Source organism: Onychostoma macrolepis, chromosome 13 (genome assembly GCF_012432095.1).
Source record: "Onychostoma macrolepis isolate SWU-2019 chromosome 13, ASM1243209v1, whole genome shotgun sequence".
NCBI lineage: Eukaryota > Metazoa > Chordata > Actinopteri > Cypriniformes > Cyprinidae > Onychostoma > Onychostoma macrolepis.
The window spans coordinates 23,318,168-23,346,095 of record NC_081167.1 but is presented as its reverse complement, the minus strand read 5'-3'; the positions used below and the strand labels follow the sequence as shown (position 1 = coordinate 23,346,095).

The window sequence follows — 27,928 nt, the reverse complement described above, 5'->3', positions numbered from 1 at the left end:
TAATTGAATTGTTATAGTATGGATTACATTATGGGTCAGCTAAAATAGACTATGATATAAAGTATCCATTAATCACAGAAAATATTCAGTTTGTTATGAATTTATTTTGCAGCAAACCTTGCACTGCCACTGTCAAACACTGGTTGAAGAGAATATAAAGATGTTTGTGTTTTTTGAGTTTGAAGTCAATTTTCCTACAAATAAACATCATGTACAAATATGCAAGTGTTCACTTATTTAATTCCCACAGATTTATTTATTATGCAGCTGAATACAATAAAATGAATTTAGTTTTGCTACCTGTAGAAACTTACTGTTGTGTCAGTGTATCATCTGTATATTTTTTCCTGTTTAAAGCTGAAGTGCAATTATTATTATTATTATTATTTCAGTTTCACCAGATAAATAAAAGTAGGTTAATGCAGTGGAGCTATTTAAATGCTGTTAATTTGAGCACCTCAGCCTGCTCAATGACATGAGTTTGGGACTGTGTTTGTCCAACCAATGACAAACGAGGGAGTGTGTGGGGAAAATGTTTGAAAATTACTTTCACGTTGCGTTCCAAACAAGATAACTCCACCTCTGAAGGGCACTTCGTAATGAAGGATTTCAACAGGTACAACTTTGCTGCCATGATTCTTTGTGCGACGACGGTGCCACATTAATTTTCTTAGCAAAATGACGCAGAAGTGGTTTGCAAGGAGCAATTTTTTTTGGTCTCCTACACCCTTCATCCCTTCGAAGCACTGACTCTGGAGGGTAAACCCTTCGAAGGGAGCACTGGGATGAGCCCACCAAAATGGAACTCAGCATTGCAATACATGCAAAAATTATACACTGCAGCTTTAATGCAATTGCTGCTTCTCAGAACACTTCAGGTGCAGAATATGAAGTGTTTACACAAGGATGCATCGTTATTAACACTCGTAGCACCAGAAAACTCAGCTGCATCTGTAATTACACATTACAAAGTATAATATAATTTGATACACTTTTCATGTGTTGATTGTGCGTCTAAGCCAGGCTTTAAGAAAACTTCTGAAAGAGGCATCAACACGCCCAGATGTTTTTAAAAGCCTTACATTTACTGTCAGTGACAAGTACTTTATAAACCACGAGAAGCAACACAGAACAGCAAATAACAGCACACTTCAATGTCTTACAAATACACAGACACAAGAGTACAAAATGCATAAACTATTAGAAGTGTGCGTTTCATTTAGCTTGGCCAGTCTTCAGAAAAACAGTCATGTTTGTTAAGTCAGAGGTTCTCAGACAACTTGGATGGCAAACCAAATATTTAAATGTGCAGTGTGTAATTTCGGTCATCTGTTTGAAAGGCCTAAAAGGACACAACCAATGGCATTATTTAGGGGTGGTGCTAGCTGGTTGCTGAGAAATGGCAGATGGGGGAGTGTTCGAATTTTGTTTAAAACGGTTTCTTTCTATTGTGTTTACCACAGAAATTACACACTTCACATTTAATGGAACCAGCCATTAAAATGATTCCATTTGTGATTTCTTGAATACTGAAAACATGACTGGTTTGAATAAGAAGGATTCCTCTTCAGGTTGGCATAATAGGAAAACAACAGTTCAAACTGCATTGTGTTGAAGCAAGACTGAGCGCCATTTAAAAGCCCTGTTCGGTTCAGGTTGTCATTGGTAATCTAAGTTTTTTTTTTCCAGGTCTGATTTGAATCCCCCGTGACCCTACATTGGAAAAGCGGCTTGGAAATTGGATTCATATCCAATGCTGCATCCAGGGAGATTTTTACCCCACAGAAGGGATACTGTCAATCTGTGTCCATGTCCACTCGATGCAGACTACAATGTAATATCTTATCCACTGTCTCTTCAGCTCTAGAGAGGCAGACACAAACATGTGTTAGCTTAGATGAGAAAAAAGAAATATATAATGATTCATTTGATTGTAGGTGAAGGAATGTTCCAAGTTCAGCATGTTACAGCCTATTTAACGTAGTTAGTAAAACAAACAACAATCGTGTGAACAGGAAAGCACTAAATTTTTTAGTTTTTTAAAGGTGCATTTTTAAAAGGCTGCAGTTTTTTAATCAAAAAAAGTAAAAAGAGTAATTTAGAGAAATATTATTACAAATTAAAATAACTGTTTTAATATTTTAATAACTATTTTAATATATTTCAAAATGCAATTTATTCCTACGATGCAAAGCTGAATTTTCAGCATCATTAATTCAGTCTTCAGTGTCACATGATCCTTCAGAAATCATTGTAATATGCTGATTTGCTGCTCAAGGACATTTCTTATTATAAGTGTTAAAAACTTGTGCTGCTTAATATTTATTTTTTATTTTTTTCAGGATTTGTTGAAAGAATTTGTTGTTTAAAAAAAAAAAAAAAAGATTTTGCAACAAAATCAAAGTCTTTGCTGTCACTTTTGATCAATTTAATGCATCTTTGCTGAATAAAAGTATTAATTTATTTTAATTTTTTCTGACTCCACCCTTTTGAATGGCAACCAGTTACATAAACTAAATTATCTTGTAGTTATCTTTTGATAAATTTGTGGGTGGATGTTTCACAAAATATGATTTCTGTATTACCAAAAATGGCACAATTCAACACGAGTGTGCATGTATGGATACACTCACTGTGGACTGTGCCAGGGCTCCTGGTAGCTCTCTTTCAGCGCAGGCTGCTGTCTGGATGTGTGGAGGATCTCTGTGGTCTGTTGTGTGTCCGACTGGAGAGAGGTTTCTGTGTGAGCCGCCAGCATCCGGCTGCTCTGGGATGTGTTGGCATCCAGCATCTCTAGCAGAAGATCATATAGCAGCACCACGTTTTTTCTCTTCATGGTTGACAGATGCTCGATGCCTTTGTTGCTATGGACAACAGAAGAAAGGAACAGTGAGCCAGTGAAAATTGAAACATAAAATGCTGTGAAAGTCTATAATACAGCCCCTGTCAGATCACAAACACAGTCTGCTGTGGTACCTGAGGTGTCGAATATGTGAGAGCAGCATTAGCAAATGGGCGAGCCGGATGGACTGTTGCTGTGAGGACAAGCCTGTTCTGGAGATGGTCCAAACTAAAGCGTCAGTCACAGAGTCCAGCAGCCTCAGAACCTTCCTACGGCTCTCCACATCTTCAGGAGTCTGTGGCAAGCTTGAACAGTTATCTGTTAATAAGCACACAAGAGAAGAGAATCTCAACATCTGGTGTGGTTAAAGAGAAAACGGTTCATTTTGTGATAATATAACTGAATAAAGGTTGCCATCTAGCCACAACCTTTTCATGGAGTCAGACATTCAGACTGCAGTTTTAACCCTGTAAAACCTGACATACGAAATAATAGCCTGAAAAATATATTCTTTTAATTGAACAGTCAGACAGAATATATATATAAAAAAACATCTGCTTATATGGATTATGTTTTGTATATATTTGTATTATATTTGATACGCAGGCTTGTATGGCTCATATAGTGTGATATACTGTAGTGAGAAAATGGAGCTCATATTTGAGGGGAAAAAAAATATTTTGACCTCCAATTTATTTAGAGGCTCAAACTGAGCAAAAATATACAATTTGTTGTAGATGTTGTTATTTATATATAACGAAAAAAATAAAATGAAATTCTGATGGTTTGTAATGTGAATGTAATGTAAATCAAAAAATTTTTAACAGTCTAGCAGACTAGTGCATAAATATCATTTGTCACTCTATATCTCCAGATAATACACTGTAAGCAGATAATACTTTAGTAAGGTCATATTATATTTTAAACTCTAAGATTTTAACATGGTTTTTCTAAAAAAAAAAATATATATATATATACATATATATATTTAAATAAATATAGTTTATTTATATAAAAGTTTCTTCAGCCCAGTAGGTGTTCTTTAAATATTACTTACAATATAAAAGTTATTCTTACATTTACTTTATTAAAATCACTAAAGATTTCTGACCAAAAAGACATGTGTACCACAATATCGAGGACAATTTTACAATTATACTAAAAGGCCTTCTGCTTTTTTTTAAAAAATATGATCTATCAATCAAAGTTCAGAAGGCAGGTTTTGATCAGGTTGATTATTTAAACACGTATAAAAGATATTCATGTATAAAAGATTATACAGTAGACTTTTTAGGGTTAAAACACAAGAGGCTGGCTGGAGACCACTGACCAGTCATGTAAATATAGTTTGCATGTTGTAATTAGCATTCCTTACAGTTAGGTAGAGGGAAAAAAACAAGATACAAACTGCATTTTAATCTTGCACAATAACGTACACACACACAATCAGAGTAGGTGTCATACTGGAGTTGAGAAGGATCATGGCTTTGAGGCAGACGTATTCCTCTCTCTGAAGCTTCAGTTCTCTGAATCTGGAGGTGGTGGCCAGCAGCATGTCAAAGATCTCCATGATGCCTTCCACACAGTTCCCTTCCTCCCTGAAATAATTAGAGAGAAAGAAAGAAAAGGTATAAAACAGAGATAAAAGGGAAAAGGTCAATCACTTAAGCCATAAATGTCTTGTGACTAATCACTCTGGAGCCACAAGAAAATGCCATCACCACCACAAGAACATGCACAATCCCTAACTATCCTCAACTATTCAGTAAAGGAGACAGGGAGAAATTAATGTCCATTTTATCATTTTAGGAGCCTGGCACCTAAATAGATCTATTTTAATATAATGATATAATGAAATTATATTCAAATTATTAGTTATACTTTGCTTGCAAAATAATTTTGTCAGAACATACATTGTTAGGCTGTACTACTATTTTCTACATATGTACACACACACATATATTTATATATATATATATATGTATGTATGTATATATGTATTATAAGTATTCTAAAAATATATTTACATATATTAAAAGTTTTAAAATAATAAAAAGTAAAAAGAAGAAAAGAGAGATATATATATATAAGCCTTTTTAATTTTATTATACACTGAAAAAAACAATAAGTAAATTTACTTAATTTTTATTTGGCAAGTTTTTTGCACAAATAAATTTGAAGTAAAATCTACTTGGCTAAGTTAGGTAAAATTAGCAAAGAAAATAAGTAAATTTAACATGGCCAGTTAAGAGTTTGATGTAATTTTCACTTGATTATTTTAAAATAAATCTGCAATACTTAAGTACATTTCACTGCGATTCACTTACAAACATGTAAGTAAGCACGTAGACAGCTTGTTATCCTTTTAAGATAATATGTCCACTCAAAAAAATTGCTACCAAATTGAACACAGAGACCTCAATACTTGGTGCACCATACACAATGACGGTGACAATCAGTGGATAGTGTTTGAGTATGAATGGGTCATTTTGAGTAGAAAATCAACTCCAGATGTCACAAAACAGTAAGTTACTAAACCTAACAACAAAAGCAACCATAGAACAGTGTAAATATAACTAAAAAACAGTGACAAATTTAACCTTTTTAATTATTCATGCCCCAGTGCATGATGGGAAAAACGGGATCATAACTGATATTTACTTAAAGAATCCTTGTAAACATAACAAACAATTCCAAGTAAAATATACTTATAAGTTCAAACTTTAATTTCTACAAGCTTAAATTGAGTACTAATATAGAATTTACTTTATTTTTTAAATTCTTGCCTGAACTAAATTATTTAATGTAGAAATTACATTTGTTTTTATGTAGTGTTTACTTCACCAAAAAATCTTTTTTATCAGTGTATCATTATATACACCATCTATTAATGACAATAATAAAAGCAAAGTTGTATACATCTAGTACAAACAACCAAAAATGGCAGGATACTGTTATACTAACTGTACTGAAATAGAAAAACTAGGTAAAGATAACACTAGGTAACATACACAGCTTATTTTGAATGAATACAGATGACCTTAAAGTGTCAGGTGAAAGACAAGGAAGTACACGCTGTCTCACACACTTTCTCATACACACACACACACACACACACACACACACACACTCAGTCCCGTGTGAGAACTGAGTAGTGCAAACTAAGCTTGTGTTATGAGAACACACCAAGGTTTGTTAAGACCCTAGAGATAATCACCAAGGAAGAGGAATATTTAATTCCTCACAAATTAATAAACAGGTACACACACACATACCAGCCATGCATACACAAAAGAGAACAAAAACAGATCAGTTTTCTTAATGAACTTCAAAAACTTTGTTTATGCATCTTACACACACAAACACTGCGTGCACTGGACACACACAACAGAAGATTATCTGAAGGTCAATGAATAAATCCGTTAAACATCAGTGTTTTTCAAATGTTAGCATCAAGCAAGATATGAGCCAATCTCTCCCACTTATGGAAGACGCCTTCAGAATTCAAACAATTCTAATCTAAAGAATTCTACATACTGACAGCACAAATGCATTTTTGGGATATCTGGTAAAAGTTGTTTTATTATTTTTTATTTTGTCTCCTGAACAGAAAAAAAACAAACACTGATTTGATTTTAACAAATTCAATCCAAACCACACTTGAAATCCAATTCAATTTCTGTTAAAGTCCAAACAGTTACATTTCAGCTTGTTTTTCATCATTCAGGTTTTGATATCAAAGATCCTATGCCATTGCATAGAGAGACAATATGGGAGGAGTTATATCAGATTTTTGTCCATCAAACGGGGGTTGTGCGCAACCGTCTTCTGTATTCTGTAAAACAGGTCTCGTCACTTTCGGTTCAGGTGTTTTGTAAGTGCTCCGTTAAATATGGAGATATTTTACTCAAGATGTCTGCAAATGAGATACCAAAGATGACCATAACCAATGTCCATCACATATGCAGATTGATATTTAAACGTTTTTTATTTTTATTCTTTTCCCTAACATTCGGGTATTAAAATTGAATAAAACTCCAACAATAATGACTACTAGCTAGGTTAGCTGATTACCTTAAAAATCCATAGACATCTTCATCAGTTCATACTAATTTCCCCAAAAACGGTGGAGACCTGTTTTCCATGTTTGGCCAGGTGACGTTCTACATATTGCCCATTTCCAGTTTTCAAATTTCTGCTTCCAGCTGTTGTAAAAAAGTAACTTGGCATAGTGCTGAATGCTGTGTGATCATTATAGCAACCAAAGCATAAATTAATAATAATGGATAAAAAAAAAATCAGTAGGTGTGCTCTGCAGTTCCACCTTCTTTTATGTGGAAATCTTCTCCAGTTCATTTCTTGTGTTCAGTCCAACAAGGTTAGATGCAAGTAAAAGCATGAACAGACTGGAGAGCTGCTTTGCAGTATTTACATTGAAGTTCTAATTGAAAGCAACACTGACACTGTTTTATCATGTTTAAAAAAGCAGGGGTTCTCATCTCTGGTCCTCGAGGTCCACTTTCCTGCAGAGTTTTGCTCCAACCCTAATCAAGCACACATGAACAAGCTAATCAAGGTCTTCAGGATTACTAGAAAGTAGCAGGGAATCGAGTTTCTTCAAGGTTAGGGATACAATCTGCAGGAAAGTGGACCTCAAGGGCCAAAGTTGAGAACCCCTGCTTTAAAAATCTATTGAAAAAAGATCTATACAGTACTGTAGAAGTAAACATCCACACGTGCTCCCAACAGCATGAGTGGTTTCAGGTTGTGCTCTAACAATATACCGTGGCAAAGTATTTCAAACTTCCTTTTACACCTAAGCAAAGAACGAAAAAGAACTTTGCTGTGAGCATATCATATGGCCATGAAGGTGTGTCTACAACACATTTTGATCAAAACATTCAGTATGTTCCTCTTCAGTGTGTCATCTGTGCTGTGGAAGGAGCCATTTTCCAGTGTCAGTGGGAGATTTTACCTGTTGAGTTTGAGGTCAGGTGAGAACATGAGTTTCCCGGGATGATCCACGGATCTCCACATCAGTCCCAACATCAATATATCCAACCAGCAGCATTCCAAAAGATGCACCTGATCTGACAAAGTCAGCTCCACAAAACCTGAGAGAGGAGTAACAAACACACAAATGTCTTCCGGAACACACTCTTACACAGCTGCTTGCCCTTCAAATGTCAGAAGTGCGTGCACATACACTCACACAAAATGATTTTTATTTATTTTTAATGCTTTTTATCATTTCTGGAGTATGACAGCCCCTCTCTCTTCACTTTCACTGAATGAATAAGCAACATTCTGCAAAATATTTTTTTTATTCCACAGGAGTTTGCCAGAAATCCTTGACTTAATAACTTTATAAAATCACTTTAAACTAAAACATATAATATATGTACATTAAATTTCCATATATGAAACAACAGAATCTTGAACAATTTCAAATATTAACATATCCAGCCCATACAAATATGTATGTTTATATATGTGTACTACATTTTGGACATACATGTATATGTATATCAATTCTAAGACCCATCAATACATGTCGATATTGTATTGTTTTTTTAAATTTGTATATGTTGTTTTAATAAAGTTGCATATATAAATAAAAAATTGTTGACATACAGTATATGGTATAATTGTAACCATATAAAAAAATCTTCATATAGATATTATTAACTGTACATACATATTTTATATATGTTATAAATGTATATCTTCATCTAACCAGAGAATGTATGTACATGAAAATTATATAGGTAACATTTCAAGCAATATCACTCTCTATAAAGGATAATACAAGTCATATATAACGTTTCCATATGGGAAAAGTTACGCATTGCTTAAAAAGTGCAATGTTTACAAATTATGAATCAGAGTATTTCAGTTATTTATACAAGCACACACCTGGTATCTTCTTCGCCCAGCTGATCATGAGCACCAGTTCCTTGTCAGCGAGGTTGGTTAGTGACATCATCATGCTGGCCTCAGTGTACGGCTTCTTTATTGGCTCTCTCAGGTAAATCTGAGGAGGCTCCGCCTCCAGAATACAGTTGACTAATTGCTCTGGGGAGAGGCTCCGGCCACACCCCTCAGCTCTGTCCCCCGAAGGGAAGAGTGGATGAGTGGGACTGAGGGGAAATTCTAATTGAGGCTGGGAATGACGTCTGACCCCTAACGCCCCGCCTGAGCTGTCTCTGATCTGGGGGTTGCGATGATGACGAGCACCTCGGTAACTGCAGCGTTCCCGCCTCACACCTGTTCACACACACAATTACATACACGCATCGAAAGTGCACACTCAGCACAGCATACACTGTCCAATATGATAACACCTTAGTTTAGGGACCAGTTCTCACTATTAACTAGTTACTTATTAGCTAGCATATTGGCTGTTTATTAGTACTCATAAAGCACATACAGCTATTAATACCTTATCCTGTATTACCATATTTCAGATCCTTTAAGCCGACCCCATACCTAAACTTAAAGGGGTCATATGATGCGATTTCAAGTTTTTGTTTCTCTTTGGAGTGTTACAAGCTGTTTGTGCATAGATAAGATCCCTGAAGTTGCAAAGACTAAAGTCTCAAAACCAAAGAGATATTCTTTATAAAAGTTAAGACTCGACCACGCCCCCCTAAAAGGCTCATTCAAACATGCCCCCACATGTCTACGTCACGGTGTGGGGAGATTTACAAAACACCGCCCAAATGTATACGCAATGAAAGAGGGCGGGACTTTTATTCTCGCTGTAGTGTTGTTGCTGCCGCCGGCGCCATGTCCTGGAGATGCTGTGTTTCGTTGTGAAAGCGAAACTACTTTGTTTGGGCTTCCAAAAGTGGACACACAGTGGTTAAGTTGTATTTACAACACTGTTCCAGAACAGTTCAACCCAAATATTCGAGTGTGTGCAGCTCATTTTACAGAGGACTGTTTCCTGAACCTGGGAGTAGCCTGCCAGCTGTGCTCAAAGACTTTTTCTATAAAGTGGGGCAATTCCAACTTTGCAAGGACAGTCTGGCACTTCTGACTCACAGCCTGTAAGTATGTTTTCATATTTATAGAATTTACCACTGACTATTCAAACGCGAGTTTTGAGCTGTGTAGAGTAGTGCTTGTTGTTTGTCGTTTCTCTGATCACAAATGCAGACATGGTAATGTTAATGTTTATGCAGCGTGATGCAATGCGACACGTAAAAAGACGGTATAAGTCATTATAATCAGTAACTATGACCCCACTGGATGCAACAAATGCCTCGTTTGTAATGGGTTTTATTGTTTTTGTGTCATCACGCCGGGATTCACGGCATCACAATACGGTAAGGGGCGTAACATTTCCACTGGAACACACTGGATCACAACACACTGGATAGCTGGCCAATCAAAACGATGAGCTTTGTAAAAATCGGCACGTTTCAGAAAGGCGGGGCATAGATGAGCAACGATAATGTACAGTATGTGGAAAATAATATGTTTTTTGAACCTTAAACTGCATAAACTCATTGCATTACACCAAATACACAAAATAATGTTCTTTTTAGCAAACGTCATATGACCCCTTTAACAGCTACCTTACTAACTATTACTAAGCAGCAAATTAGGAGTTTATGCAAAAGTTGTAGTTAATAGTGATGCATAGTGAGAATTGGTCTCCAAAGTAACAAGTGACCAAAAATATATAAAGTTTTCCATATCTTATCCCCCAGTAAATAATAAGTGGCTACACACAGAAAAGAGAGGCGGCTGCCTACCACACTTCATCATGCCCACTTCATAGCACTTGCGGAGTCGACAGGCCTGGCAGCTCTTGCGTCGGCTCTTGTCAATGGTGCACTGGTTGGTGGCTGGACAAATATAGTCATTGTGCCCTAAAGAAGATTGGGAGAAAAAAATGTAATTAAATTCATATCCTTGGGTGCCTTGGTTAAATTCAGCTTTTGAATGTCATCTCATTGTATTGTCTAAGATATTATTAAGGCTGTTAATTGATTCAAATATTGTAGCACTACACTGTAAAAAAAATGTATTTTTGGAAGACTATTAGACAATGTTTTAGAAGAAAATACTATTTCAGTCTTTCTACTTCAAAATGGCATTTAATTCAGTGTTGCTTGCTACTTCATTGTAAATTTTATGAAATTTACCAGCAATTTCTGAGTGAAAATTGTTTCTGCGTTATTTGTTTTAGTGTACAATCTCATTTTGTATGGGATTAACTTCCAGAAACATGATCTTATATTAATAATCAATGTTTATATTATAATATAATTAAATATACACTCTACCGTTCAAAAGCTTGAAAGAAATTAATACTATTATTTAGCAAGAATGCATGCATAATGTTATAAAAATATATACATTTATCAAAGGTGACGTGTAATGTTACAAAAGACGTATATTTCAAATAAATGCTGTTCTTTTGAACTTTCTTTTAATCAAAGATTCATGAAAAAATTATACATCCAAAATAATATATCCAAAACTGATTTAGCATCAAATTAAAAAGCTAAAAATAATACTAAAAGTTAAAAGTAACAATAAAAACATGAAACTTTTAATCACACACATCGACTTTGACAATCCTATTTATCATATTCATTTGTTATTTTGATGTTTTGATGATGTTATCTGATGTTTGTAAAAATCTAAATGACAATATATTCCTCTATAATCTATTTTTTCAATGAAGTAATCCTTGGAGATATTAGTAGGAACATCACAAACTGACCAAGGAATACATTTTTCGCATGGAATTAATGTAATCTGTAAAAAAAAAAAAAAAGTGTCCTTTAAAGAATAAAATACCGTGTGGTTTTTACTGAGATTTAGTATTTGTAAAAAACTGATATGTTTTTACATATCTGGCTTTTTGAGTAGAGTCTATTGACTGAAAGGTCAAAACAAACTTGTTGGGGGAATACAGAGAACTGATCCTGACATACTCAAAGAAATCCACACACAGAACAAGTAGAGTGTTTGAGGATTCATGAAAAAGTCTGCTTAGAAAAACTCAAAACAGCAAAACCCTCCATTGATTAACATGGCATTTCAGAAAATGGAACATCTGAAGAGCATGTATTTGTAAAAGGTTACTTTGACCAATGTTACCTTGAATGCTCCGTTTGAAGAAAGCCTTACACCCTTCACATGACCAGACACCATAGTGATACCCAGAGGCATAGTCATGACACACCGCACAGAAGTGTGCGTCTCCTTTACCCAAAATGCCTGGTGAAGGATTCAAGCCACCATCACCATCCAGTTGCTGCCCAAACAGCTTTGCATGAGTAAGGACAGAGCTATAAAAGATGAAGGTACAGATGAAGTAAAAAAAGATTTTTTTTTTTACATTTTCTAAAGAACACGTGAGGGGTTCTTTATGCATGAAACTACTTTTTATTAATATTTTGAATTCGATTTCAATTTATATATTCCATTATCATTTTAAATTAAGTGTTAGTAATTCTGTGGTTTGTATCATTTTTATCAGTTTTATTATTCATTAATTTTTTATTCATGAATTTTACTAGATCAAGTTAAAAAAAAATAGGGGAAAAAATTAGAAATGTTGCTTTGCCGACTAGCTGACATAAAACTATTTTTCAATATATTTTTTTTTTATTTCAGGTCATCAGGTCATCGCCCAGATGCAAACACAGCTAAGAAAATCCTGGAAATTATTATTACTGTTTATTTTGATCATTTTATGATCAATTTAATTTTTACTTGCTTTTTAAACGCTTTGTGATAATATCCTATATGTATTTGCTTGTTTGGTCCTGTTCACATCTGCCTAATTTAGCTACATTTTACAAAGTGACAGGTGAATTTGTGTCAGGAACATCAAAAACATCACAGAACACAAGTTAATTAATATTTTACATTATAGCCTTTAATGCATTTTAAGTTAATTCATTTATTTTATGTTTTATATAATAGTCAATTTATTTTGCTAAGCTATGCACAATTAAAGGCAAATTTTCTCATTTGCATTTAGAATAATTAGAATTAATTATTAGAATCCTAACTTGAACAGACCCTTTTTATTGACCCTTTCATCTGTTTTATTGTCTGCCCTGTAAAAAGTCAGATTAGAAAAGTAATGTCATGTATTTGCTCATAAAGTTGCATGATTCAGTATACTCAAGCACCTCAAGATAAAACGAAAAGCAAATTAAAACATTTTATGTGGTCACAGGGCTTTTATTGTTTCTATGGCAACTGAACTATGCATTTGAAAGCTGCTACTGGGAGATTAAAGGCATAAATCAATTATTAAGACCTGCATGTGATCTGCTGTTTTCTCACCTGCCCTGGTTAATCATGTGTGTCTTGGCGTCCTCCCAGGTGGTGTGTGCGTGTGTTTCGCTGTAGGCCAGTGGAGGCGGGCAGTGCAGAGACAGCGCAGGGTGTGTGGTGTGGGGAGGCCAGAAGATTGTCGGACTGAGCGGGACCAGGCTTTCGGTCACGGGGGGATGAGTGTACCCCAGCACTGTGGAGGACACGGGGCTGTAGAGCGTTAAGGCTCCATGGCTGATCTCTCCCCCATGCGGTGGTGAATAATCCTGACAGGCTTCCACATACGGAGATGGAATGCAGATGGTCCGGCTGTCCATGCCGAGCGGGGATGTGTACAGATGGGGTAAGGTGTTAGGCGAGTCCCCTCGATTGGCCTTGCCGGAGTCCATGGCAGGGGGGGCTGACGCAGAGGCCGGACCAGGGGAAGAGCTCATTCTGGAGAACTCAAGCGAGGTCCTGGCTTGACAGACTAGTGCATTGTAGGCCCAACTGTGTCAGAGGAAGTGCTTGCTGAAGGACATTAAAAAAAAAGGAAGTCAGATCCTGAGGGATATCAGAGTAACACTTACACCCCCTGCATGTTAAGCACACAGTACCATTCAAAAGTTTGGGGTCAGAATGGTTTTTTTTTTTCTTATTTATTTTAACTTATTTTTATTTATTTATTTTTCCTACTTTATTCTTTATAATTTTTTAAGGATTCTTTGATGAATAGAATGTTTAAAAGAAGAGCATTTATTTAAAATTGTGAAAATGTAATGCCCTTACTGTCATTTTTGATTGGATTAATCATGCATCCTTGCTGAATAAAAAAGTACAAATTTCTTTAAAAAAAAAAAAAAAAAACTGACCCGTACAGACCCCAAACTTTTGAACAGATCATATGACACTGAAGACTGGAGTAATAGCTGCTGGAAAATCAACTTTGCCATCACAGGAATAAATAAATATTAAAACCCCAAACCTTTGAACTGTAATGTACATACTGCACAAACCTTTAATATTTCTTGCAAGTGTCATATAAGTGCTGCCTGCATTTCCTTTAATGTTTTTTAAACCTGTTTGTGATTTTCATGGTTTTTCCAGAAACAAAGCTTGGCAGACTACATAAAGACAGCTTTCTCAAAAAGACCAGTAGGCCTGTTTTTTCTAGTTGTATTAGCAGATGCACTTCCTTTTACAAATTTTCTGGAAAAATAGAAAAACATCACAGAAGAACATGATGCATATTTTAATATAATTATTTCTAAATACGTCCAAAACACATGATGCAAAGCGAGGCTGTAGAGGGAGGTAAATAGCCTCTGTAGCGGGTTACACTGCTCTCTTCTGGGAGATTCATCGCACCAAACCAGACAGGATAACTGCTTTTTTGGTGGGGGAGTGTTTTGCAAATGACATATTGAAAGGTGTTACTCCAGGAAATGAGGTAGCCTGTGAATAATTTACTTGTGGTTGAGGTTATAATATTCTACTGGTAACTGTCCAAAAATGCTGTAAAGATTTCAAGTCAATTTCAAAGATTTCTTTTGGTTTGGATATCAGTACAGATATCTATAACTAAAAGAAGGATCTGTCACTTTCATAATAGTGTAAAACTTTGAGAAGAGTCTCTAACTTGTAGAAGGCCAGTTAATGGAGCATACAGTAGAGGTACATTAGGTCAGCATTGGTTTTAATTCAAATGTTTATTTAGTTAGAGATGCAGAGGAGAAAGTTCTTTTAAACAGTTTGTCACAAAGATCCAGAGTCCACTGTGCTTCATGTAACACTGAATACAGAGATGAACAAATAGATTATGAGAATTCTCAAAAGAGCCAGAATAAACCATAAGGCAGCGTGTGTGTGTGTGTGTGTGTGTGTGTGTGTGGGAGAGAGATATAGCTGTTAGTATGTGACCACAATCCAGGATCATTAAAATAATGCAAGTCAGCATCCAAAGAATGAAGTGTTACTGAATAATAAAAAAACACTCAATCATTCTTCAAAAATAAACGTATGTGTCAAATAATGTGTTTGAGGTGTGTTTTTTTTATATTCAAAAATAAAACTATGGAAAAACAACAAATCACAATGGTTAGAAAGATAGATAACCACAATTTAAGAAAAGTCTATAAAACACATCTTTTTTTTACAGGTGTTTTACCAGTATTTTGAATTACGCATTTCATTGTGTAGTTTTTTAGGGTTGAAGAAAATGTCAGTTTTTTTCCATGTTAAAAAAGCAGTGAATTACGGCTTCTTCTCCTTGCACACACTGCTACAATCACACACAAAGACATCCACCCAAAACCTCCCTCTCCCCGTGGTGAAAATGAAACCTTCCCTACTCCAAAACCAACGAGAGCTGTGTCTTCATGTGTGTCTTTCTGTATCTGTAATCTGTCTCTATATTAGATCAGAGTCACAGGGCACTCTTGAATTCACTGTCCTATGACTAAAAAAAAGATTTTCTTACTCAGTAAGCTTGCCTTGTTTTCTATCACAAATATCCAAACATTCTCAAAGCAAGACACATTTACTTGAGAAGCAAACTGACTTAAGATTAAGTCTTGGTTCAGAAATATTTATCAAAAAAACAAGAAACAATAAAAAATGGCCAATGGGGTCAGAAAATAACCTTGTTTCCCTTTGGAATAACTTTATTTAAAAAAAAAAAAAAATTATATCTTAAGTAATGTTGCTTCTCAAGTAAATGTATCTTGATTTAAGAATGTTTAAATACTTTTACTGGAAAACAAGATAAAAATAAGGAATAAGAAATGTTTTAATGTTGTTTATTTTAAGATTATGTTTATAATATATTTTATTATGATTTTTTAAAGCCATCACCAAATATTATGAGTGGGTCTAAAACAATGCCTGAAATCCTTTACAGGGAATAATTACAGAAACAATTTTGAGTAATTCTCAAAAGTTCAAAATATTTTCTATATATTGAAATCACTCAAAAACTATTCATTTAGTTCAGAATTTTATGAGCATTACTATCAATTATGTGTGAGAGATTATGTAAAATTATTACTATTATTATTATTAAATCTACAAACACTCAAAACTACAAATGTTACTTTAATACCCAGAATTCCCTGTTCTCTAGGCTAAAGGGCATCTGTGGGTCTTGGGTCAGAGATCTGGCCAGCCGCCTCAGTAAACACAAAGAATAAAGGTGAGATGTCACTGTGCCAACGTTATTACTCAGACAACTCCTGAAACATTATGTTCTGTCTGAGAGAAGAACACACATCCATAAAGAATACACCCGGAAACATTACGCTGAAGATTCTCTGTAAATACAGACATGATAACGCACATCGTGTAAACAGAACATAGTAAGCACTTTAAAACACACCAGTAGCATGCGACTGACTGCAATGAGGAGGCAAAGTCCACTGTCTGGGTTTAGGGCTTTTCAGATTGTCTTTATATTTTTTTAGTGTTGACAACATATAAAATGTAACAACATAATCAAAAAATAAATAATTAAACAAATTTCATTAGTATTAAGAAATTTCTTATGCTTATGAAATAATATAATTTAAAATAACTATTTCTTTTCTATTTTTAATTTTAAAATAATAATAATATTTTCCAGTGATGGCAATTACTCCAGTCTTCAGTGTCAAATGATCCTTCAGAAAACATCAGCTCAACTAATATTTATTATTATTATCAGAGTTAAAAACAGCCGTGCTGCTTAATCACAGTGGAAACTGTGATACATTTATTTTAGGATTCTTTGATAAACATCTATTTGAAATAGAAATTATTTGTGACATTATAAATGCCTTCACTTTTGACCATTTTAATGCATTCTTGCTGAATAAAAGAATCATTTATTTATAAAAAAATAAAAAATAAACTTTAAACATTAGCATAGAGTATATTATATTATGATTTTTAACGATTTTCTTCATAATGTTTTTAACAATGCACAAGTACAGCATTTAGAAAGGGATTGAGAGAGACGGGGGTGTATGATAGCAGTACACAACACTGGCTTCTAACCAATGATTTTCTATGACTTTTCCAGCTGTTCATGCTACTAAAGGAGAATTGTTAAAAAATAATTTCATAATGAATTCACTCATAAGAAACAAATTTGGCTGATGAAACATGTTACAGCTAAGCAAATAGATATTATATTCACTACAGAAATGCACATTGTTGTTCCATGGATTTAAAAAAATTCTATAATGTTTCCGGGCCTGGAAATCACAATTTTACTGGAACTGAGCTTTAACATCCTGCGTAAGCACCTGTCTGGAGCAGGTGCGCTATTGTTCAAGCCACAACTCTAAAATGCTGTCTATTTTTTTATTGCAATTATTTTGCCATTCATTTTATTAAACACTTTAGGACCTCTCTGAGAATAAAATGAGTTCAAAGGAGGCAGAAGAGACGTTGCCTCCCTCTCAGAGGTGTAAAATACTTGAGTAATTTTACTTGATTACTTTACTTAAGTTTTATTTTGGGGGATTTGTACTTCATTCGAGTACAATTTAAACTGGTTACTTGTACTTTTACTTGATTACATTTCTGGAGAAAAAACAGTACTTTTTACTCCTTACAATTTTATTTTCTCTGAAAAAGTACGTTACATTTTTATTTTATCTTATGCACATTAAATATGGTAAACGGAAGCTCAAACGTGCGTGCCTGATGTGAGAATCAATGATCATTGTTTTCACGCATCAAGCACACGCATTTCTACTTCATTTGTGACTTTCATCAGTTAAATGTCTGGCTTCGAAAGTTCACCATCAAATCTGAGGGAGCATATTGAGGTAGCAAAGTTGCGTTTCCCCCCAAAAAAAGGTTTATTCATTATCTTTATGTTTTGATAGAGCCATTAGCTTTGTAATATATTAGCTGAATGCACAAGATTGAGTGCAAATAAATCAGTGATGAGAATTTAAATACCATTAATATTTTTGTGGGAATTTGTTTTTTTTTTTTTAATTAAATGTTACAAATCTCCAAAAAAAGAGTGTTTAAAAATGAACATTTTATGTTAAATAAATTGTAATTTATGTTTAGTGATGTTCTTACCAGGTAGTGGATATTATGTCATTATATGACACATTGAGTAGCAATTAAGACTGTCAATGAGTATTTGTTTTAATCTTAATAATTCCATGATTTGCTTATTAATGCATTATTTGCTTACAAATATTTGCTTACAAATAATTATTTATCAATATTTGCTGAGAAAAAAACTCTAAATGCCCCAAATAAACAATTAAAAGTTGAATTATCCTTAGACAGTGATGTTGAATAGACAACACACAAAAGTGGCCTTTCAAAATGTTAATGTTGTATGTTTTAATTCTACGACTCTCCTCATTAATTCAACACATTCTTGTATTCGGTCTGGAATATTTTTTAGCCTCTGCATCACATCTTGCTATTCAAAGGAATAGTTTCTAAGATCAATTCTCTCATCATTTACTCACCCTCGTGTCGTCCCAGATGTTTATGACTTTCTTTCTTCAGACGAAAACAAGAAAAGATTTTTAGTCTGTATAATGCAAGGGGACAGGACCACTTCAGAAACCACACAAAGTAAACACGACGGTCAAGTTTAAAATATTGGTATTTGTATTTTTTGTATTTATCCTTTCACTTAAGAAGACACTGATTCATTAACAGGGGTTGTATGAGCTACTGCCTGTCATATTCATTTCTGGACGTCCCATACACTTGCATTAAACAAAGAGAGATTATTTTTTTCTAAAACTCTTAGTATGTGTTCATCTGATAAATGAAAGTCATATATATACATATATTGGATGGCATGAGGGTGGAAAGGATAGAGTTTCCTTTTAATCCCTTTCCCTGTTTTTTTTTTTTGTGTGTGTGTGTGTGTGTGTGTGTGTGTGTGTATTCCACTGTGCTGCATTTTAAATGTTGTTGTTGTTGTTGCACTACATGTATGTTTAACCTGTGCATTTTGTTTCATTTTCTCCCTTTAACAAAACTTCTGTATATCTGTTAGAAAATACTTGAGTACAATTTAAAGTTGTACTTTTTTACATTTACTCAAGTATGTTTTCGGGCAGATAGTTTTACTTTTAACTGAGTAAAATTTTCACTAAGTATCTGTACTTTCACTTGAGTAAAATTTTTGAGTACTTTTTACACCTTTGCTCCCTCTTTACCTTTATCTGCCACTGTCTCCACTGAAAAGGGAAATTTACTGTATTTATTTTATTACTTTATGGGGAAAATGTACTATTTGGCTTTATAATTCATAATATATGTTTTGTTTTATTGCTATATTGTTGATTGTTGTCTTACACTAGAAAACACTCCTGACAAAAACACAGGAATATGATACACACACACACACACACACACACACGCAATGCAACAGATGGTCTAAGTAAAAGAGCACAAGAAATCCATTAAAATAAACAGACTGCTCCTTATATTTCACCATATATAAATCACACATGCAACCATACCAGAAATTTAGTTTTATAATACTTATAATAACAATTATACATATTATTAAGTATGGTCACAGTTACTCAAGCAACTTAAAATTTTTAAATGAAAATTTCATTGGAAGACAGAGAAAGCACTTTCCTCCTGCCGCTCTTATAAAGCTCCGATTGGCTACAATCCAGACACACATACCACTGAACAAAAGGCCAAGGACAGGACAAAGAAACCCCTACACATAACACACACACACACACAGAGTCCCTGGGAGAACTTTTTCTCCATCCTAATAAGGTCCTCCTGCCAACTTGAGATTTCTTTGAACTTACACAAGAATTAAGTTTAAATTTATATCACATCGGGCACATCACATAACTCAGCCTTGAATCTGCACTTGCAGTGAACCTTCACACAAATAATTATGCACACACATCTGTGTATATATGCACATTCTCCACACTTGAAACCACTCCGATCGCTGACACTATTCATGCTTTCCTAATTGAGACTCACTTCTTTTTCAGGGAGTGAGGGATGATAAGAAAAGCTGGCCTTCTAAAATCCTAGACTGAGAGTTCTCTGGCACAAATATCAAGAGAGAAAGTTAGAGAGCATGATTTCTGAAATTACTAAATGACACAGACTGATTACAGTCTATAAAGTTTGATCCAGTTCTCCTATCACTTGTCACACAAACCTGTCAACAGAACAGTACACTTGCGTATGTGTGTGTTTTTGTTGTGGCCACGGTTAAAACCTCCTGCTGCTAAGCCAAAACCCAGCAATATCTCATTTTAAATGCTAAAAAGACATTTCATCTCATGTAGTTCTTTTCGTAAAAACAGTATTTTACAGGAATTATAAGTAAACACAGCAAATGGTTTATTTGTGCATATATTAAATTAATAATAGTCTAGTGTTTTTAAAAGGATGCCATCTGTAGCCATCAGCAACAAATACCAATTATTTTGAATGATAACAGGCCATTATGTTCAGTGTGAGTTCTCATCCATTGCTCAAGAGGACAAGGACCTGTCGAAACTGACAAACAGTGTTTCTTCCCCTCCTTTACATTCTCTTGGGTGTCTCCCTGAGACACATGAACTGAAGAGGTAAAGTATCCCGGCAATTTTCAGTATGTTCTATATGGCACTTTTTAAAAAGATTTTTAAAAAGGTAAATAACTTGGTGGATTTAAAAAAAAAAAAAGGAAAATAACTGATGAAGCTATGATGAAAATATGAAGTTGTATAACATGAGGGACAGAGAGAAGAATTAAATTGGATGTACAGACAGTCCTCACTTTAAAATAAAAATGTTTTATCAAGTAACCAAAGAATGTGCTTCATGAGGTATCTACATAACCTGGGTTTATTCAAGTCAAAAGCAATACATAAGACTGAATCAACCGCACTACGCTGAGTTGCACTTTACACTTTTCACCATGAAACCTGTGCCATTCATACATAGAAACATTTTGTATTTATCTGCTAAATTAACTAACTTCATAGATTTAAGCATAAGCCTTTAGAATGTTTTAAAGATTATTAAAAAATATAAATTCGTCCACTTTTGGAAGAGTATATAGTGTATGCAGACAGGTTCACAGAAAACATAGATGACAAACAACTGTTCCTCAGAAACTTGTTTCTAAAAGGGTTCGTAGCACCACCACTCAAAACATTACTTTAAATGCTACTTCTGAACAACTACAACTGAATGTTGTAGCAGTACCTCGTTTTAGTTACATGGGCTGAGGGGTTTTGGATGATGTATCTGCAGAACAGATATTTTGGAAGTTTTGCCCTTGGCCACTGAGATACAAAACCCCAACAGATGGTCATGTTAACACCATGCTTAATGAATATGTTATTTCAAACACTCTCTTTTTGTTATAAATTACACCGTTCAGGTGGCAGTCTGTTATCCTGTCTCATTCACTGTCTAAACACCCCATTTTATGATTTCCTTCTGTCATTGAACTCATGCCTAACTCATCACTAATGTCATAATAATCTTATCACGATCAACATTGAGTAATAGACCGTGTTTGTGCAGAGCCAATAAACACTGTCTGCAAAAACTCTAAAATATGACACCAGCAGACACATAATAATCACCTGAAAAGTAGTGTATAAATTAAATGCAACAGTAACGGCATGGCCTTTAGTATTAAAAATGTTATTATAAAAGTTATGACATCTTTTTATTACTGGCATAAACTAGATATGTTTTGCACCTTGAGAGGACCTCCCTTCCTAAAATATAAACCATAAAATAAATATTTATTTGATTTAATTTTTTGATGTATAGAAAGCAAGATAAAAAAAAAATCATATTGTCATTTTATACTAAAAATAATTATAAAACATGCTTATACTTTTAATATGTGATATTTTCTAGCACCCCCTTGTGGCTCTTATTGAAGCACACTTGGGTTATCACTTAAACATCGAATCATTAAATTCATTCATCCACTGCAACACGTTTCATAAAGTGTTTTTTTTCTTCTTCTTCTTGCTGCTTCAGCAGCATACCGAAGCAACATCTTTGGGCATCATATGCGCACTCGTTTGCCATTTCAAAAGTGTTTCAAGTTTAACAACATCTTGTTTACTAAACCTTTTGTCTCACATGAACACTAACAAGTAACGCTATGATTTCCTTTACAAAAATTGCAATGGTAACCATAGCTTCCGGCAAAATACCTGAGTTACTATAGTTACTGTCACTGGCGTAAAATCATAATATGTTAATCCTTCAAACAGTGTAAGAAGCTTTGAGTATCTTTTTTTCATTTTGTTCAATTTCTATTTTGAAGACAGTGGCAACTACCTACCCATTTTTAATGAAAGCAAACTATGGTTACCGTTTTAGTACGGGTTCACTGTAGCTAGAAATGGCACTTACCGACAGCAGGTGATGTGAGCTGAAGAGCAGAGGTCTGTTTGATCAGCTGTGAATGCGATGCGCAGCTGTATCGATCTGATTTACTGCGCGCACAAAGAGAAAGAAGAGCACTGAAGTTAGCAACAGACGCAAGAGAGAGAGAGAGAGAGAGAGAGAGAGAGAGACATGCAAACTCCTGGTAGTGTCCTAATAGCGCACTTTGCCTGATTGTACTTTGGCAAAAATCTGTTTTTGGATATAAAGATTAGAAGCGCGCGTCACTGGCAGCCGCGCCCCCTGAAGCCGCCCCTAGATTAACTGCGTGAGGCAGAGATTTACAAGTTATGACAAACAACAGAACTAGAGGAAATTAACACATCAAATACCACACTTCGCGGTAGTTTCCACCAGAACTCATTGGTGTGGTTTTACCACATTAAAACGCTTTTGTTAACAAATTTGAAAGATTAGCGCAATCTTCTGTTAAGGGAACTGTTGCTACCTCCTCACGCGAACGAGACTTCTAGTCAGCGTTTACGTAGTGCGCGCGCTTTGACTAACGTTAACTTGAAAATCAACTATTTGATGAAAAATTATTTGATGCACTTGCTTAAGACTTCCCCAAACTTTGTTTTGACTTATTTTGAGGGACTTTAAACTTTAAGACGGCATTGTGATGCACTTTTTATTGACCTTTTTCTTCCTACTACAAAATGTAAATTTAAGAGATAGACAAAGAGAGAAGACAATTAAAGGTGCACAGCAATATTTGCATGCGCTGTTGAATACAGTCCTTTTGTTCTGACATCTGAATGCAGCATCATGTAGCCTAAAAGTTTTCAGTTATGCTGTGGGAACTTTTTTGTTATTATTTCATACATATTTAATTTCTGACGGGAATGAAAACGGGGCTGTGAGAAATAGAAGTAGGCCTACAGTTTAACAGGATTGTACTGTTGTTTAACATGCAAATTGTTCAGCTGACACAAAAAAAAAAACAAAAAAAAAAACTTTTTTTCAGTGGTCAGTAACACAAAGCTTTTTCAAAAGTTGTGAATTCTGAAAATTACATGTGAAGTGATTGTGAAGACTGTAAGTATCCCTCATAATCTCGTTTTCATCTGCCAAATATTCAATAGGTCTATGGCATCTGCTATGACTAAGTTTTAATGAAAGTTAGACCAACAGGTGCAGTTGGCCATTCAAACTTTTTTCAACTAATTTTACTCTAATTGCATTTATGCCACAGAATAGAACTTTCTCAATTTCTTTCAACTCACCTCATCCTCCCTCACCCCACTGACTTTTAAAACACTTAAACTAAAGCAAATTAAAGGGTTTTTATTTTTTATTTTTTTTACAAAACAGAATTGTGAAGTAGCGTAATTCAACTAATTTTGCTCTAATTGCATTTATGCCACAGAATAGAACTTTCTCAATTTCTTTCAACTCACCTCATCCTCCCTCACCCCACTGACTTTTAAAACACTTAAACTAAAGCAAATTAAAGGGTTTTTATTTTTTATTTTTTTTACAAAACAGAATTGTGAAGTAGCGTAATCTGCAAATCTTGGTATTTCTTCATCTTCCAATAAGGCTGGTCAGCTCCAATTCAAGGCAATAGTGAAACAAGCCAGAAAAGGAGACAAATTAAAGAACCGTGTGTTCCTTTTCAAGACCTCTGCATGATCTTTCATTTGTTGGGGAACTGAGTGGAGAGAGAGCGAGTAAGTGAAAGAGGGGGCAGCGAGTTGAATTTTTCGTTCCCTCATATGCTGCTTATACCGCTTCTCGGCAGGCGAAGTTTAATTTTGCAGAATGCCATTCGTAATTATTTCTGAATTACAGTTATTTCTCCAACTGGTTTCCGTACGGTAGCAGTAATGGCAAATGCTAGGTGGAGTATAGGCAGAGCTGGGTTTAAGAGAGTCCATTATCTCCTGTAATAGACAGCGGTGGAAAAATGAGCTGGCATTCACTTTCCAAAATGGATCTATTGGTTGGTTCAGTTAATGGCTCAGGGCAGATATTTCAATAGATAACTGGGTACCCCAGTATTACATCCCAGCTCTTCAATTAAACCAGTTTAGGTCTGATCTTAACGTTATAAAAGAGGAGTACAGAAGTATAGAATTTTTTTTTTTTTTAAAAGAGAAAAGGAGATTGAAAAAATGTGATAAAAGCGTTTCAGACATTGACAAATGACTACCAGCAACGGGAAACCATCAAACTGGGTCTGGGATTTGGTTCCATGTCCTAATGGAGTTTTTATGATGCCCTCTTGCCTAATTCTGCACAAATGAAACGTTTTCCGATAAAGGTTTTGCCAAAGTCTGTTGCACATTATTTTCAGGCTCAGATTTATGTGAATTTACACACAAGAAGCGATCTAGAATCAAAAAAAAAAAAAAAAAAACTGATCTAGAATCAGATTCTTGATTGTTAGACAATGATCTCAAATCAGACTTTCCAGAAAAGTAAACTGTTTGCTTAAATACATTTTAACGTAACTTTTCAATTAAAAGACTTGAACCCATCAAAAAAAAGACTTGTTTTAAGGTTGCCGTGTCCATGAACTGGCTGGTTAAAGACCTTCTCCTGTCTGAATAATAGACTGCACTCAACCCTTCTGTCTCTATAGAGCAACACACACTCTCTTTTGGAATAAAGCAGCCTTTTACCAAGGCCAGAAGTCAATCCTTCTTCTCTTTTCTGTTTCTGTGTAATGCACACATACTCTGGCTGCTGATCTTCTCACTTTTGTTACATTTATTCATTTAGATTTAATCGTTTAAGATATGATTTTATCCAAGGTGGCTTACAGTACAAATGAGGACAAGCACAAGCAATTTATCATACAAAAGCTACTATTAATAGCAGTACCTTAACACCAGATTTCAAGATCAAAAGAGAAATACAAAATGTATTTACCTTTGTTTACGGGTATGGTTTAAATGCTCAGAGAAGTGGTGTGACTTCAGTCTTGAAGGTTGTGAGATCTCAGAAACTCCATCAGAGGAACAGAGAGAGCGAGTGAGCATGTTTTTTTCCAGTGAGCCTGTGTCGGACAGTTATATTGTTTTTACTGCACTAGTAGGTTTAAGTTTCAATGTAACAGTAGTACCAACAGATATTTTCCTTTGTACATAAAAAGGAAAAAGTAATTTTCCAAAACCTTAACCCTTTCTGTTCCTCTCTGGTGGTGTGATCTGCTGACCTTCACCCGAACTGCTGAGACCATCCCAACTTTCAAGAAGCAACTGAACACACCTCTTCTGCAAGCACTTAACCAACCCACACCCTTAAACCAATGCACTTACGCAAATAAATAAATCTGGCATTGTATACTATGCATATCGTTGACTCCTTCACAAATTTCTTTTGTCAAGTCACTTTGGATAAAAGTGTCTGTTAAATGCGTAAATGTACATGTGAAACTTCTTTTTAAATTTTATTTATTTTTATTTTTTCAATGTAGGGCGGAGACTTGGTTTAATCCATAAATTATTGATAGACTGGAGGCAGATCTGAATATAAACTTTCAGTCAATTCTATGAAAGGGACAGTTTAAACATTTGGAGAAGTCTGGCATACGTCAACAAGAAAGAAGTGTGTTGTATTACCAGGAGATTGAGTTAGGATATTTATAAAAAAAAATGATGAGGTCAAAAATATATATATTTTTTAAATTAAATGGTATGCACAGAGGAATTGTTCACAATAAGATAAATAACGTGGATTCCATTCTGATTTTAACAGGCCTTTTTTCATCCCCCGAAACAAATTTTCTTTGGTGCAAATGCATGGAGATGTTCCAGTGTTCCAGCATTTTTTTCTGGCTCCGGCATCTTGATGATGGAATAAGGGTTTTGTCATCCATATAGTCAGTAATGTGATGGAGATGAAAAGCCTGTGGCTGATTTGATCTTAGTCGTAAGTAACCTTGGCAGCAGAAACTTGGCAAGAGAGACTGATACTTCTACCTTAAACCATGTACATGCTGAACACAAGGAAGATTTTTCTCTGTTAGAAGAACGACAGACTGCTGCCATGGCAACATGCAGCTAGTTTCCCAAACCTGGACAGTTGAGGTCACGTGACTGACAGAGTTAGAGCCAGGTTGCAAGATGCTGTTTTGAATAAGATGTCATTATGGTGTATACAGCAATAGTCTGAGTGAATCTAAAGCAAATTAAATAAAAAAGTAAAGAAAAGCTAGTACAGGATTCAATAGTCTAATAATTACTTAATGCAGTAGGTTTTTAAGAATTGTTGTTCACTGTTAGTTCACAATACCTAATGCATTAATTAAACTTAACCAATTTAAAATTATTGCAAAGTGCTAATTAAAAGTAATTCTCTGTTAATGAAATTTGACATTCAATGACCTCTATTACTATTGCTAGAGTTAGAGATTGGAACAAACTCTTAATATTTGCCACACAACTCCTCTTTTTTGAACAAGTAACATGAAAAACAGATTCAGATTTAGACTTACACTGCTGTTCAAATGTTTGGGGTCTGCAAGATTTTGTAAGTGCTTCTGAAGGACAGTAAAAACATTAATATTGTGAAATGTTAATTCAATTTAAAATAACCTTTTCTGTTTTAATATATTTTAGAATGTTATTAATTCCTGTAATGATAAAGCTGAATTTTCAGAAGCCGTTACTCCAGTCTTCAGTGTCACATATGCTGATTTGGTGCTTACATTTTTGTGATACATTTTAATTATTTTAGTATTCTTTGATGAACAAAAAGTGTAAATACAGCATTTATTTGAAATATACTTTTGTAACATTATAAAATGTCTTTACTGTCCCTTTGATAAATTGAATACATCCATTTCTTTCAAATGAAAAAAAGAACGTGAAGAACTGGTAAAAGAACATGCATATTCATAATCAAAACCCCATGTTAACTTATAGACACCTCTGAAGACACACTTAGATGTGGGAACAAAAACCAACTGAGACTATGCTGATGCTGTTTGCGATAAAAGAATGAGAGATGGCAGTGAGAGAACAATCTTTTTCTTCTCTTTCTCTATTGGAATAGCTCTTTTTCTTCTCTTATATTTCATTTAGTGCAGCTGTGTTTGGATTCAGCATCACAAAATAAAACCAGGTAAAACCATTCAATGTTTCAGATACTGGGATGAGCTCCTATTGTTTTTGCAAGCTATCTCAACTCTCCGTTAGTTCTTTACACTCTCATTTAATGCCTTTTTGCTGGACTTGCTGAGGTTTTATGAGTCCAGATGTTAAGGAAATTGAAATCTGGGACAAAATCGTAAATTTTATTGAACGTTGCAAGGGAAAGGGTGTTGAATGACGGAGCTTCATCTCCAAAAACTATTTTCTGGTCTAAGCCACAACTTATTAAGAAATGAGTCCTGTTTTCAGAGAATAATAATAATAATAATAATAATAATAGTAA

General features: G+C 34.7%; 1 protein-coding gene across 3 annotated transcripts; it reads right to left on the bottom strand.

Moving 5' to 3' along the window:
• Window positions 1-84: 84 nt before the first annotated feature.
• esr2b (estrogen receptor 2b) lies at window positions 85-25,438 on the bottom strand. 3 transcript variants are annotated; one of them, XM_058795772.1, is made up of 11 exons: window positions 25,421-25,438; window positions 22,511-22,593; window positions 13,163-13,663; window positions 11,963-12,153; window positions 10,606-10,722; window positions 8,759-9,109; window positions 7,818-7,956; window positions 4,307-4,440; window positions 2,977-3,160; window positions 2,634-2,864; window positions 85-1,863 (listed from the first exon to the last, which is right to left on the bottom strand). In XM_058795772.1, the coding sequence occupies exons 3-11, from the start codon at window positions 13,585-13,587 to the stop codon at window positions 1,797-1,799; spliced, it is 1,839 nt and encodes a 612-aa protein (XP_058651755.1). In that variant the 5' UTR covers window positions 13,588-13,663; window positions 22,511-22,593; window positions 25,421-25,438; the 3' UTR covers window positions 85-1,796. The 3 variants fall into 3 exon arrangements, with proteins under 3 accessions (XP_058651755.1, XP_058651756.1, XP_058651753.1); XM_058795773.1 differs by lacking the exon at window positions 25,421-25,438 and adding an exon at window positions 22,876-22,893; XM_058795770.1 differs by lacking the exon at window positions 25,421-25,438 and having other exon boundaries at window positions 22,511-22,745.
• Window positions 25,439-27,928: the final 2,490 nt, after the last annotated feature.

Excerpts from the sequence above, each read along its gene's own strand:
- esr2b (XM_058795772.1), bottom strand. The coding sequence starts at position 13,587 with ATGAGCTCTTCCCCTGGTCCGGCCTCTGCGTCAGCCCCCCCTGCCATG. Across the intron at positions 3,161-4,306 it reads CATGATCCTTCTCAACTCCA|ATAACTGTTCAAGCTTGCCA; the intron begins GTATGACACCTA and ends GCTTATTAACAG. Across the intron at positions 1,864-2,633 it reads GAGCCCTGGCACAGTCCACA|AGCTGAAGAGACAGTGGATA; the intron begins GTGAGTGTATCC and ends CTGCCTCTCTAG.